We start from the raw sequence: 15,415 nt of genomic DNA, 5'->3' as shown, positions 1-15,415 counted from the left end.
CCTTGCTAATAGCTCGGGTCACTATTTTTCGTTGCACATGTCCTCTCTGAGGGCATGGAAACGGTAAGTGGCCCGATAGTCCCTACTGCAAAGAGGACGGGGAGGGTCGGTGTGGCTGTCTTAAAGGTACCATTAAGGATGAACACAAATCCTTCCTTAGCCCTGTAGCACTTTATCTTCCTGCCGGTTCCAGTTCCTCTGTCCCTTTTACTAGAGCCGTTACTCTCGCGACTAAACTGGTTGTATAGCCAGTGAAGGGGATTTTTGGGTCCTACTGCGGGATTTCCTAGATACTGTTGTTCTGCTGCCTGGAACACCCACCCTTGATCGTCTTCTCTTTCCTTCACGTGAGTGCCATTCCAGTAGCCACAAGCTTACTGGACTCCCTTACCCATGGTGTGATTCTGTTTACTAATACACTGGCAGGAATGGGTGACCCCACTAGTCTTGCACCTTTGTTCTTTACAGGAACTGTGAGTGTAGTTGTGAGTGACATTTATGTAACCACAGCCCCATCCTGTGCCGAAAAAGCAGAAGGGGAAGAATCCAAACAATAAGGACTCATTAGTAAAACCGGTTGTCTTATTGACGTCCGTTGTGTTGAGTGGTGGAAAGTTGGAACACACCGGATCTTCGCTCCGAATCCCGGTACAGTTAACTGACACCATGCATCTCCCCCGTACCCCCCTTTTATATTCGCCCGTTTGTCCCTCACAGGGTGCGTCCGAGGTATCCGCCGTATATAAATCACGGGGAGACAACCCAGGGGTGGCCACGAACAGGGCCTCTACTGATTGGGCTCGTGGGTAACACAGTTCGATTGCCATGCAATCGGGTATGGGTCTGATAAAATAAGTTATCCTGTAGCCCTTCTAGTTTCGCTAGGATAGCACAAGATAGCACAATTATACCTACTAGCTTACACATGTTTAGATAATTTTAGACGAGACTATATATTAGTTAATAAGATAAGGATAGATCAGAAAACAGCTAAGTCTGCTTGTTCCTTTCTCCTGCCGTGTTCTTGCCGTTTTTCTTCCTGCCCCAAGGATGTGGTTTATTCAGCTATGGAGGAGAGGAAGTCTGGAACAGAAACAAGGGTTAGGCCGACCAGTGAGATAGGCTCATTATGAAGTAATACGTTTACAGTGGTGCAGGTGAACCCAGGCACTTCTCCCTTCAACCTTAGTTGCGGTGGGGGTAGTGAGTAACACCTGAAAAGGCCCCTCCCATCGTGGCTCTAGTCCCTTTCGAATCCATTTCTTAATCAGGACATACTTCCCTGGATTATGTTGCTGGCAAACCAGGCAACGGCTACTGATGTTCTGGGCGAGCGCCTGGAGTCTCGGGTGCCACCAAGTAGCCAAAAGTGTGTCACTCGTGGTCCTTGCTCCACAATGAGTAGCAAAATGCATACATTCAATAACCCATAGAGCCAACTCGTCAGACATGCAAGTCTGTTCCACGGGGGTGGTCCAGAGTTTAGAAACATTGTTATAAGTACATCCATAATCTTTCCACAACAGTTTATTTTTCTCAGGAGCGTCCTCCTGTGCTTTAATGACATCTTGGATGGTTGGCATTGGTTTTTCCGAGGCTAACTTATCCTTGGCAGGATTTTTAGTTTGACTCATCATTCTCGGCACCACCATTTGTTGTCCGCAAGAGGCCTGTTTAGCCTCTCTGTCAGCACAGTGGTTTCCTATGTCAACCGGAGACTTTCCGGTAGTGTGGGCGGTACACTTGACAATGGCAATACGCTTGGGGAGCATGAGGGCTTGCAACAAATCAGATACTAGTTGCTTATGGGATATCTCATTCCCCTGTGAGGTTAGGAATCCCCTATTTTTCCATAATTGTCCGAAATCATGGGCTACCCCAAAGGCATACCGAGAGTCGGTATAGATATTGACTTTGAGGTCTTTGGCCAAGATACAGGCTCGGGTGAGGGCGGCAGATTCCAAGACCTGATTCTCCTGGTTTACTATGGCGTATCCTGAGATTCGTGTACCTTCTGGATTAATAGAAGAACTTCCGTTAACATACACAATACAGTCTGGATCTTCCATTGGTACATCAACTAAATCTTCCCTGACTGATGTGGCCTCTTGAATTAAAGATAAACAATCATGACTGGGTTCTTCCTCATCTTGGTGTGGCTCAGTAAGAAAACAGGCCGGATTAATTGCAGTACAGTGCCGAAAGGTAAGGTGTTGAGTCTGCAGTTGGCTCAGGAGGGCAGCTACGGAGTGAGAGGTGTTAAGACAACGGTAGCACAGTCTTTCAGGATTGTACAATACAGTTGAAAGGGCCGGTCATAGAGGGGCCGGCCCAAAGCCGGAGCTTGCAGCAGGGCTGTCTTTAGTTCCTTAAAGGCTTGGACGTCTGCGGTTTTTATTTCAAAGCTGCCTTCCTTATTTGTATACGGGGTGAGGTGCTTAGTCATCAGGGCAACATTAGGGATCCAGGATCTGCAGTAATTGATCATCCCCAACCACTGTTGCATTTGTTTAGCCGTGCTAGGGACTGGAAACTGGCAAATTGGTTCATCATCCGGGGAGGTTCTCTGTACAATCAAGCTACGTAATCGGGGGACGGTTGGCCAAAGGGGTTGTTCTGGGAGAAGTTAGTGTAAGATACCCGTCCTCTTTCCCCCCCCCCCTTGTCCCCCTCCTCTTCCTCTTTCGTACCGACGGGAGAGACACTCTCTACCCCAATGTCCTTCTTGCCCACAATTAAAGCATCCATCTCGTCTTTCCCAGCCCCGACCTCTTCCCATACCAGGCTGGGGACAGTAGGGCAGTCCGTAATTAGCAGGGCCCGGGCCATTTGGGTGTTTGGTATAACCGTATCCCTGTTTATCCACCCAACCCTGCACGCAATACTGCGGTTCCATCTGGTATCCCCTTGGGTCGGGTTTTGGTCCTTCCACCTGAGGCGGCTCTTCTTTTCTAGTCACGTATTCAGTCTTGACCCGGGTTGGGGGCGCACCTCCCCCCTCTCCTTTCTTTTCCTGCCAATAATATTTAACCGCCCTTTCCATCTGGGCTTTACTGTTATCTGCCCAATTCATATTATTTGTCCGGATAGTGTGAGCAATCGAATAGGGCAGGCACTGAAGTAGGATAGCGCAGAATTGAGGTGAATTATCCCCTGCCCTGAAGGCATTATCTCCTGATTGACCTCCGTATATTTCAATAAATCTTTCCATGAATTCATCGGCAGTTTCTTCTCGTTTGGTTTTAGTTTCTAATACTGCTGCCATACTGATGGGCTTCTGAAGGTTCTTGCTGAGAGCATTAAAGATAGCGTTTAGGCGATCCTGTCTTTAACTCCTCTCGCCGGAGTGTAAGGTGGAGGGGGATGGGAAGGAGGCTGTGACAAAGGGTCAGAGGCTGCAGGAGGCGCCGTTGGGCGCGGCTGTGTCCATTCATCAATTTCATCATCAGCCTCGGTCAACGCAAAGCCAACCATTCGACTACGTAGTCTATCTGTACCCTTCTCGGAGGTCCCAGGGGAACTCTTAGTACGTTTCTCGTGTGCGCACTCTTTAAGACGTCTACAGTTTTAACATGTCCTCCTTCTGTCAAGGAGAGTCCTAGTTTAGTGGTGTTTTCCCGCCAGCTTGACAGAAGGGACTCGTCTTTCAGCTTTTGACAGTACTGTCTCCATTTGGCTATTAAATCCTTTTTTAACCACCGGGACCATGTATTTTTTTTACTCAACAAACCTATCCTTTGTGCATTTCCTGGCTCCGTAACTTATCATCCGAATATACGTAATTCAATAACGTTCACACTCTTAAACTTCCCACATACAGGACAACACTACGAAGGGTTAAAAAAACTTTCACTACTGGAAAAAGTGGGTGGAGCTAAAACAAACCACAACTCCCCCGTTTCCTACACAGGCTTCCTTATTCACAGTAAAAATCATACAAGCATTTCTCATTTAAAATAGACGTTCACAAGAGTCTCTCTTCTTTTAATTGTTTTGGCCGGCTCTATTTTTGGATCCATGACCTTTCAGGGAATTCGTAGTTTTATCTAAATTACCCATCCTCGTGTTGCCGCACATTGGATCAGGGTCCTAATTAGTCCTGATTGTCGCCCCGTGGTGGTTTCAGTTATCTTGCCCAGAGCCTAGGCGGATCAAGTGATATACAAGATCGACACCGTACCTGCCGTAAGTACAATTTAAAATTTACACAGTCCCGCAGCTTAATTTTACGTAATTCCCTAACCTCCGCGTCTCCCACGCGGTTCGCGCGATTCTCTATCCCTCCGTGTCGCCGCATGATAATCCTTACTTAATTTGTTCTAGGTTCCAGATTTAAATCTAATCAGTGCATAGACGGGCCAAGTGATCTACAAGGTCAACGTCACACCTGACTTGGACACTTATTTCCTAAGTTTAGAAAGTGTTCGCCAGATTGACCTGGATCTCGTTCAGACACCACCTGAGAACCAGCGAGTGGCTAAACTTTCCTCAGACTTTTGAAACCGGAGGAAACTGGAGCAGTATTGAAATTATACTTACTCCAGTGGCCATTTTCCTCTCGTCTCGTCCAAGGCTAGTCTGGCTCTTAATTCGCAAGTTTTCGGCAGTTGTCCGTTGAGATCCCACTTCTGACACCAAATGTTGATACTGGATTCTTTTCCCTTCAATCTGTTTCAGCGAATTCACTGACACACGAACACTTTTAGTCTTAGCAACATAAGACCTTTATTAGAGATTTTCCGGCCGGGACCTGTTAAGATAAAGGGAACACTCTCGATTTGAGCCTGTCCACCTCTCTCCTGACAAGTCCCGTAACAGTACAAAAGGTCAATATTTTATACATTGTTACAGCAGAACATATTTGAGTGACACTCAGTTTATACAATCATTGGTCGACTTCCCCCATAGCATAACCAATTGCAGGCTAACAACTCTTAAAATAGGGCGGGCTCCAGGGATGTGTTTACAGTTTCGTTTTACATAGCATTTCCCTATTTTACGGCTGGTTATAGCAGCCCCTCGTCTGACTCATGCCTGACTTTGCTTTTTCGCGTAACTCGAGTTTGACCACAACTCTGAGTAACCCCTTTTTGTGTCGACATTGCAAATATCACAGCTTGACATTTTCTTTTAGCTATCTTTCCATGATCCTCTTCAACTGACACATTCACAACTCTTCTATTCACATTCTCAAGGCTAACGGGTCTATAGTTTTCTGCTATAGATAGACGAAGTGAGTGGGCAGCAAGGTGGCAGATGGAGTATAATGTGGGGAAATGTCAGATAAATAAAATGAAATAATTTGGGTAGGAAGAATGGAAAAACAATATTTTTTTGAAATAGTGAGAAATGTTTAAATGTTGATCTTCAGAGAGATTTGGGTGACCTTGTGCATGAAACACAGAAAGCTGGCATGCAGGTACAGCAAGCAATAAGGCAGGCAAATGGTATGTTGTCCTTTATTGCAAGCGGTTTGGAGTATAAGGGTATGGAAGTTTTGCTATAATTGTACAGGGCCTTGGTGAGGGCCCTGGAGTACTGTGCACAGTTTTGATCTCTGTCCAAGGAAGGATATACCTGCCTTTGAGGCAGTGCAACGAAGGTTCACTGGATTGATTCCTGGGATGAGAGGGCTGTCTTATGGTGAGAGATTGTGTAGAATGGGCCTGTACTCTCTGGAGATTAGAAGAATGAGAGGTGATCTCATTGAAACATACAAGATTCTGAAGGGGATTGACGGGTTGATGCTGAGAGGTTGTTTCCCCTGGCAGTCGTGTCTAGGGGGCATAGTCTCCGGATAAGGGGTCGGCCATTTAAGAGATGAGGAATTTCTTCACTGAGGGTTGTGACTCTTTGGAATTCTCTTCCCTGGAGGGCTGTGGTGCTGAGTCTCTGAATATATTCAAGGCTGAGATGCATAGATTTTTGGAGTCTGTAAGGGAATCAAGGGATATGGAGATTGGGCAGGAAAGTGGAGTTGAGGTCAATGATCAGCCATGATATTGAATGGCGGAGCAGACTCGACGGGCCGTATGGCCGCCTACTGCTCCGAGTAGGAAAGAGAATTCGACAGGTGGAGAGGTTTAGGCAGGAAGTTTTAGAGCTTTGGGCCTTGGCAGCAGAAGGCACGGCTGCCAATGGGGAACCATTAAAATCGGGGATATTCAGCAGGCCTGAATTAGAGGAGTGCAGATACCTCGGAGGGTTGTGGGGCTGGAGGTGATTACAGAGATAGGGAGGGGTAGGCCATGGGGGGGATTCGAAAACAAAGATGAGAATTTTAAAATCGAGGCGTTGCTTAACTGGGAGCCAATATCGGTCAGCAAGCATAGGGGTGATGGGTGAACAGTACTTGGTGTGAGTTAGGATATGGGCAGCAGAGTTTTGGGTGACCTCAAATTTAGAGAGTGGAAAGTTTGAGGCCGGCCAGGAGAGCGTTGGAATAGTCAAGTCTAGAGGTAACAAAGTCACGAGTGAGGGTTTCAGTAGCGGATCAGCTGAGGCACGGGTGGAGTCAAGTGATGTGTCAGAGATAGAAATAGGCGATCTTAATGATGGTGCAGATATGTGGTCAGTAGCTCATCTTGGGGTCAAATATGACACCAAGGTTGCAAACAGTATAATTCAACCTGAAACAGTTGCCAGGGAGAGGGATCAAGTCAGTGGCTCAGGAACGGAGTTTGCGGCAGGGACTGGAGACAATAGCTTCGGTCTTCCCAATATTTACTTGTACCACATTTCTATTCATCCAGTACTGGATGTCATAGACAAGCAATCTGCCAATTTAGAGACCGTGGAGGGGTCGAGAGAGAGGTGGTGGTGAGGTAGTGCTGGGTATCATTAGCGTACATGTGGAAACTGACGCTGTACTTTTGGATCATGTTGCTGAAGGGCAGCATGTAGATGAGAAATAGGATTGAGAAAGAAGAATTGGCCTGGTGAATGAAACTGACTTAGTGCTATTGATGTTTGTTTTGACATGGCTACTGTTATCGGCAGACCCAGAATCTGGTTGATCTGCATTGATACTAATTTGGAAAAGTGCTGGGTGCAGGGCTTTGTGCTGAATTTACTCCCTGCACTGTGGCTCTTGGTGCAGTGGGAGCTAAATTTGCCAGGGAGCTACTTCCTCAACAGGGGAAAATTATGGAAATGCATGCCCTGACTTTCACTCCCCGTGGGTTCAATTTTCCCCAGTATTTGTGCCGGTTTTTTTTTGGAGCAGGCTGCTTTTTCTGGCCCAGCAGTTTTTTTTTCAGCCAAAGGTGGTGTAACCAGCGTATATGGCCTGTCCTGAAAAACCTTCCCCAGAGTTAAGGAAATCGGTGCAGCAGATGCCCGGACACACTCAAAGAATTGAAAAACACATAGCAACAACTTGCCTCCAACACTGCCCGAAGGCTGTCCGGTCCCATTCTCAGTCCCCGGTTCTCTCTCACAGTCCGATCCCATTCGAGAGAGATGCTATGTTTTTTTCAATTCTTTAATGTGTTGGGAGGTGGCTGTATGTTTCACTTTCCAGCCTCAGCTCGCATTGTGTCCCTGGTTACCATGGCAGCCTGATCTTTTTGGTGCAGATCAAGGCTCCACCCCAAAACTAAAAGTCGGGTTAGGCCACGCCAAAATGAAGAGATCCAATGGGGAAACTTATATCACTTTTTGGCGTACTTGGGGTCTCAAAAAATCGGATGCAACTCTTCAAATACACCAAAAAAAAATGCTTTGGGGAAAATTGAGCCCTGTGTCTTTTTGGCTAGCCATATATCTGATGAGCACAAACCTATCCCTATGCTCTCCAATAAAAACAGAAAATGCTGGCAATACTCAGCAGGTCAGGCAGCATCTGTGGCGGGGGAAACCGAGTTAATGTTTCAGGTCGATGACCCGTCTGTTTTTATTTCAGATTTCCAGCATCTGCAGTATTTTGTTATGCTCTCCAAACCCAGTTACTGAGAAATATATGCAGAATTTTTATTTGTTCAATAGAGTTCATACACACTCCCCATGGGGATGCACCTCACTTACCCAAGTCCAGAGAGTTCAGCTGTAGGTTAGCAGACACAAGGCTTAAGGACCGCCAAATGTGCACAGGGCTTTTCCTGGAGTTCAACCAAGTAAACCCACATAGCTTAGAGTGTTGGTAAGCTGCCCATGGTTTGCAGAGCTGAGTGGAGAGATATCTGTGTACTTTACACACTTGACAAATTTCTTATTGGATTCTACTCCTTAAACAGTAGAACAGTATATATTCCAGGGAACTAAATATTCAAGGGTATTTGACAATACGGAAGCACACAAAGGAAAAGGAGGTGGGGTAGCACTGTTAATAAAGGATGAGATCAGTGCATTAGTGAGAAACTATATATTGGCTCAGAAAATCAAGATGTTGAATCTGTTTGGGTAGAGATAAGGAATAATAAGGGGAAAAAGTCGCTGGTAGGCGTAGTCTATAGGTCCCTAACAGTAGCTACACTGTTGGACGGAGTATAAATCCAGAAATAATGGAGGCTTGTAAAAAAGGAATGGCCGATTTTAACCTTCATATTGATTGGATAAAGCAAATTGGCCCGGGTGGCCTTGAGGAAGAATTCAGAGTGTATCTGGGATAGTTTCCTTGAACAGTACATTGTGGAACCAACCAGGGGGCATGCTATCTTGAATCTGGTACTGTGTAATGAGACAGGATTAATAAACTATCTCCGAGTAAAGGATCCTCCAAGGAATGAGTGACCATAACATGGTTGAATTTCAAATTTAGTTGGAGGGTGAGAAAGTTGGATCTCAAACCAGTGTCCTAAGCTTAAATAAAGGAGACTACAAAGTTATGAAGGCAGAGTTGGCTAAAGTGGACTGGGAAAATAGATAAAAGTGTAGGGCGGTTGATGAGCAGTGGCAGACACTTAAGGAGATATTTCATAACTCGCAACAAAAATATATCCCAATGAGAAGGAACGACTACGAGAAGGGATAACCATCCATGGCTAACTAAGGAAATAAGGGATGGTATCAAATTGAAAACAAGGGCATACAATGTGGCCAAGACTAGTGGGAGGACAGAGGATTGGGAAACTTTTAAAAGCCAGCAAAGAATGACTTAATCCACCTTCCCTCATTTTTTTTTATGAAAGTAAACTAGCACGAAATATAATAACACAGTAAGAGCTTCGACAGGTATGTAAAAAGGAAAAGAGTGGCTAAAGTAAATGTTGGTCCCCTAGAGGATGAGACTGGGAAATTAATAATGGACAACAGGGAAATGGCAGAGACGTTGAACAAATATTTTGTATCAGTCTTCACAGTAGAAGATGCAAAACATCCCAATAATGGATATTCAAGGGGCAATAGGGAGGGAGTAGTACTCAGTAAAATAATGGGACTAAAGGCGGACAAGTCCCCTGGACCTGATAGCTTGCATCCTAGGGTCTTAAAAGAAGTGGCAGCAGAGATAGTGGATGCATTGGTTGTAATCTACTAAAATTCCCTGGATTCTGGGGTGCTCCCAGCAGATTGGAAAACCCTATTTTTGTTTTAAAAGGAAATAGACAAAAAGCAGGAAACTATAGACCAGTTAGCCTAACATCTGTTGGGAAAATGTTGGAGTCCATTATTAAGGAAGCAGTAGCAGGACATTTGGAAAAGCATAATTCAATCAAGCAGAGTCAACATGGTTTTATGAAAGGGAAATCATGTTTGACAAATTTGCTGCCATTCTTTGTGGATGTAATGAGCAGGGTGGATCAGGGGGAATCAGTGGATGTGGTGTATTTGGATTTCCAGAAGGCATTCGATAAGGTGCCACATAAAAGGTTACTGCACAGGATAAAAGTTCATGGGGTTGGGGTAATATATTAGCATGGATAGAGGATTGGCTATCTAACAGAAAACAGAAAGTCAGGATAAATGGGTCATTTTCCGGTTGGCAACCAGTAACTAGTGGGGTGCCGCAGGGATCGTTGCTGGGGCCTCAACTATTTACATTCTATATTAATGACTTGAATGAAGGGACCGAGTGTAATGTAGCCAAGTTTGCTGCTGATATAAAGATGGGTGGGAAAGCAAATTGTGAGGAGGACACAAAAAATCTGCAAAGGGATATAGATCGGCTAAGTAAGTTGGCAGATGGTGTATAATGTGGGAAAATGTGAGGTTATCCACTTTGGCAGAAAAAATAGAAAAGCAAATTAATTGCAAGTGCTGCAGTACAGAGGGACCTGTAGATCCTTGTGCATGATACACCAGTTGGTATGCAGGTTTTGCAATTAATCAGGAAGCCAAATGGAATGTTGGCCTTTATTGCAAGGTGGGTAGAGTATAAAAGCAGAGATGTCCTACAACTATACAGGGTATTGGTGAGGCCACACCTAGAGTACTGTGTACAGTTTTGGTCTCCGTATTTAAGGAATGATATACTTGCATTGGAGGCTGTTCAGAGAAGGTTCACTAGGTTGATTCCAGAGATGAGGAGATTGACTTATGAAGATAAGTTGGGCCTATACTCATTGGAGTTCAGAAGAATGAGAGGTGATCTTATCGAAACGTGTAAGATAATGAGGGGGCTCGACAAGGTGGATGCAGAGACGATATTTCCACTCGTAGGGGACATAGTCTCAGAATAAGGGGCTGCCCATTTAAAACTGAGATGAGGAGGAATTTTTTCTCTGTTGTAAGTCTGTGGAATTCTGTGCCCCAGAGAGCTGTGGAGGCTGGGTCATTGAACATATTTAAGGTGGAAATACAGATTTTTGAGCGATTAAGGGAATAAAGGGTTATGGGGAGCGGGCAGAGAAGTGGAGCTGAGTCCATGATCAGATCAGCCATGATCTTATTAAATGGCAGAGCAGGCTCGAGAGGCCAAATGACCTACTCCTCCTCCTATTTCTTATGTTCTTATGTTTGTGTATGTGTGACAAGTTTTACTGTTGACCAGTGTTTCACACATTTGGTGCTGAGCTGAAAAGTGAAACCAGAACAAAAATATTCCATTACAACACAAAAACAAAATACTGCAGATGCTGGAATCTGATAGAAAAACAGAAAATGCTGGAAATCTCAGCAGGTCAAGCAGCATCTGTAGATAGAAACAGAGTTAATGTTTCAGGTTTGTAACCCTTTGTCAGAACTAATATTCCACTACACAAGATATTTCATTATTGATTTGACGGTAACTGATAGAAATACTTTTTTAAATTGGTGGGGGTTTTTTTTTGTCTTCACAGCCGATCATTTTGAGTGAGACACAGAATGAAACTATCCATATGTTCCCATGTTACACTTTCATTGTACTCAACCCTTTTTTAAATGTTCACGGTGTTTTAATAATGGTGATAGCTCTTGTTGATCAAAGTAGTTCAGCAATGCTGCCTCATGCTGTTGTGCATTGCTAAGATCAAAGTAGTTCCAAAAAAGATGTTGCGTTGCGCTGTTTGGGATTGTCTTTGTTTTGGCTTATTGCTGTATTGTGTTTTCTTTACAGGATGATGCTGCCAGTATAGAGAGTGGTACAAATACAGAGAGGCCAGACACCCCTACAAACACACCAAACGTCCCTGGACGGAAGAGCTGGGGGAAGGGAAAGTGGAAGTCCAAGAAATGCAAATATTCTTTTAAATGTGTCAACAGTCTTAAGGTTTGTGTCTGGAAGAATACATCAGTGGCTGATGATGTAACTTGAATCATGCAGTGCAGAAGGAGGCCATTCGTTCATCGTTACTGTGCCGGTTCTTAGAAAGAGCTATCCAATTAGTCCTACCCTCTGCTCATTCCCTATACCTTTGCAAATTTTTCCTTTTCTAGTAAATATCCAATTACTTTTAAAATTTACTATTGAATCTGCTGCCACTATCTTTTCGGGCATTACTGATTCATAACTTGCTGCCTAAAAAAAAATCTCATTATCTCCCCTCTGATTCTTATGCCAATTACCTTAAATCTGTGTCCCCATGGCTATTGACCCTCCTGCCAGTGGAAACCGGTTTTCCCTATCTATCAAACCTCTTAATAATTTTGAACATCTATTTATTAATTATCCCCTTAACTTTCTCTGCTCTGAGGAGAACAGCCCCAGCTTCTCCAGTCTCTCTGCATAACTGAAATCCCTCATTCCTAGTATCATAGCATAAATTTCCTCTGTGTACTCTCCAAGGCCTAAAGTGTGGTGCCCAGAATTGCGCACACTACTCCAGCTGAGCCCTAACCAATGATTTATAAAGATTTAGCACAGCTTCCTTGCTTTTGTACTCTGCTTATATTTATAATTTTTTTTTAATGGCCTAATTAACTTGTCCTGCCATATTCAAAGATTTATATATGTGAAGTCCTAGGTCTTTCTGTTCCTGCAGTTGACATAGAGAAGATATTTCCATTTGTGGGGGCGTCCAAAACTAGGGACCATAAATTCAAGATAGTTACTGCTAAATCCAATAATGTATTCAGGAGAAACGTCTTTACTCTTTAGAGTGGTAAGAATGTGGAACTCACCACCACGTGGAGTGGTTGAGGCAAATAATACAGATGCAAAACAGAAAGTAAGAAAGACTTGTATTTATATCGTGCCTTGCACGACCTCTGGACATGCTAAAGCGCTTTACAGTCACTGTTATAATGTAGAAAACATGACGGCCAATTTGCCCACAGGAAGCTCCCTGCTCTCTAGTCATCTTGGACCCCCTTGTCACTGGACCAAGACCGTGCTCCACTAAGCCCGTGTGGTAGCTGGTGTGCAACAGCCACCCCACGTTAAAAGAACTCGCGCACAGGCACTTCCAATCCTTTTAACATGAAGTTCGGGATCTGGAACGTCAGGGCCCTCATGGACAACTCCCAGCAGCGACCGGCTGGAACGCCGCACCGACATAGTTGCCCGGGAAGTTGGACGCTTCGATGTCGACATTGTCGACCTAAGCGAGACCCGGCGGGCAGGGGACGGCTACCTCGAGCAACAAGGTGGCGGTTACACCTTGTGGAAAAGGAAACCAGAGGAAGAACGCCGCCTCCACGGAGTCTGTTTTGCCATCAAAAACGAGCTGGTCGACCGCCTCAAAGACTCCCCCTGCGGGGTTAACGAACATCTCATGATTCTCTGACTCGCCCTAACCCAGATTCAATGCACCACAGTCATCAGTGCGTACGCCCCAACACTCGATGCGACAGATTAGACCAAAGAGGGTTTTTACTCCAGCCTCAAAATCCCTGTCTCACGTCCCTGCGGACGACAAACTGATTCTCCTCGGTGACTTCAACGCCAGGGTCGGCAAGGACACAGCCCTCTGGGGAGGCATGATCGGCAGAGAGTGGGTAGGGAAAACCAACTCCAGCGGTACCCCACTCCTGACAAAATGTCTAGAACATGACCTTGTCATCACCAACACCTTGTTCTGCCAGAGGGACAAGCACAAGGCATCGTGGCAACACCCTCACTCCAAACACTGGCACCTGCCAGGGATCGCAAGGATGTGTGCATCACTCGCGCCATGACAGGAGCTGATGACTGCTGGAGGGACCACCGCCTAATCCGATCCATCATCGACATCAACATAGCCCCAAAGCGAAGGGGGCAGCAGAAGCAGTGCCGCAAAAAAGTCAATGCCGGGGCACTTAAAGACCCAGCTAAGAGAGCTCTATACTGTCAGCGCCTCACAGCTAACGTGGCGTGCCTTGATGACCCCGAGACGCAGAATGCCCACAGTGCTTGGTCTGCCCTCCAGGCCTCCATAACCAGTGCTCACGAAGAGACACTCGGTCACTCAACCAGGAAACACCAGACTGGTTTGATGAGAATGACCAGGTGATCCAAGAGCTAATAGATCGCAAGCGCAGTGCATTTCTGAACTTTAAACAACAACTCAACTCGGGAGCAGCAAGGCAGCATTACAAACAGCTTAAGGCCGAGGTCCAACAAAAAACTTGGGACCTAAACTGATGGTGGATGGAGAAAGCACAGGAGCTACAGCAGTTGGCAGACAGCCATGATGTTGCGAGCATTCTTCACTGCAGTCAAGGCCCCATCCCACTGCTGGCCAAGAACGGGGAAACACTCATCAAGGATGCCGAGGCAGTCGGGGTCCGCTGGAAGGAGCACTTCGAAGATCTCCTCAATCAAGACTCTGCCTTTTATTCGAGTGTCCTCGACTCCATCCTGCACTATGCTACCTGCCACCAGCTCAGTAAAACCCCAGCCCTGCACGAGATAGAGAAAAAGCCATAAGGCAGCTTAAGCATAACAAGGCTACGGAAGCGGATGGAATCCCTTCTGAGGCACTGAAGTATGGCGGAGAGGCACTGCTGGTGCGAATACATGACCTCATGTCTCTCATCTGGAGGGAGGAGAGCATGCTGGGAGATCTGAGATGCAGTGATCGTGACCATTTTTTTTTTTAAAAAAGGGGGACAAGTCTGACTGCGGCAACTAGAGAGGAATCTCCCTGTTATCAGCCACTGGGAAAGTTGTCGCTAGAGTCTTCCTCAACCATCTTCTCCCTGTAGCTGAAGAGCTCCTCCCAGAGTCACAGTGCAGATTTTGTCACCAATGGGGCACAACGGACATGATTTTTACAGCGCGACAGCTGCAAGAAAAATGCAGGGAACAGCACCAGCCCTTGTACATGGCCTCCTTCGACCTTTCAAAGGCATTTCACACTGTCAACCGCGAGGGTCGATGGAGTATCCTCTGTTTCAGATGCCCCCAAAAGTTCGTCACCACCCTCCGCCTGCTCCACGACGACATGCAAGCCGTGATCCTTACCAACAGATCCATTACAGACTCAATCCACGTCCGGACCGGGGTCAAGCAGGGCTGAGTCGTCGCGCCAACCCTCTTCTCAATATTCCTCGCTGCCATGCTCCATCTCGCATTCAACAAGCTCCTATCTGGAGTGGAACGAAACTACAGAACCAATGGGAACCTGCTCAGTCTTTGTCTTCAGGCCAGGTCCAAGACCACCCCAATCTCTGTCGTCGAGCTACAGTACGCAGACGGCGCCTGCTTCTGCACACATACAGAGGCTGAACTCCAAGTCATAGTAAACTATTCACTGAGGCGTACGAAAGCATCGGCCTTACACTAAACATCCGTAAGACAAAGGTCCTCCACCAATCTGTCCCGCCGCACAGCACTACCACCCAGTCATCAAGATCCACGGCGTGGCCCTGGACAATGTGGACCATTTCCCATACCTCGGGAACCTCTTAGCAACAAGAGCAGACATTGACAAAGAGATTCAACACCGCCTCCAGTGCAGCCTTCGGCCGCCTGAGCAAAAGAGTGTTCTGCCACCAAGCTCATGGTCTATAGGACTGTAGTAATACCCTCCCTCCTGTATGGCTCAGAGACACGGACCATGTACAGTAGACGCCAAGTCGCTGGAGAAATACCACCAACGATGTCCCCGCAAGATCCTGCAAATCCCCTGGGAGGACA

At 46.0% G+C, this 15,415-nt stretch overlaps 1 protein-coding gene across 2 annotated transcripts in view; it reads left to right on the top strand.

Annotated features, from left to right (window-relative positions):
• eed (embryonic ectoderm development) overlaps positions 1-15,415 on the top strand; it is a 39,642-nt gene that overhangs the window by 6,872 nt on the left and 17,355 nt on the right. For both annotated transcript variants that reach the window (XR_011595666.1, XM_070892015.1), the window contains exon 2: positions 11,474-11,626. Coding sequence is in view for 1 of the 2 variants with exons in the window: in XM_070892015.1 (XP_070748116.1) it covers positions 11,474-11,626 (153 nt within the window). In the remaining variant the exon portion in view is untranslated. The remainder of the gene's footprint in view (positions 1-11,473; positions 11,627-15,415) is intronic.

The sequence above is a fragment of the Pristiophorus japonicus genome, chromosome 10 (assembly GCF_044704955.1).
Source record: "Pristiophorus japonicus isolate sPriJap1 chromosome 10, sPriJap1.hap1, whole genome shotgun sequence".
In the NCBI taxonomy this organism is placed as follows: Eukaryota; Metazoa; Chordata; class Chondrichthyes; family Pristiophoridae; genus Pristiophorus; species Pristiophorus japonicus.
Note: the sequence above shows the minus strand (reverse complement) of the source record. Positions and strands in the feature narration are given on the sequence as shown.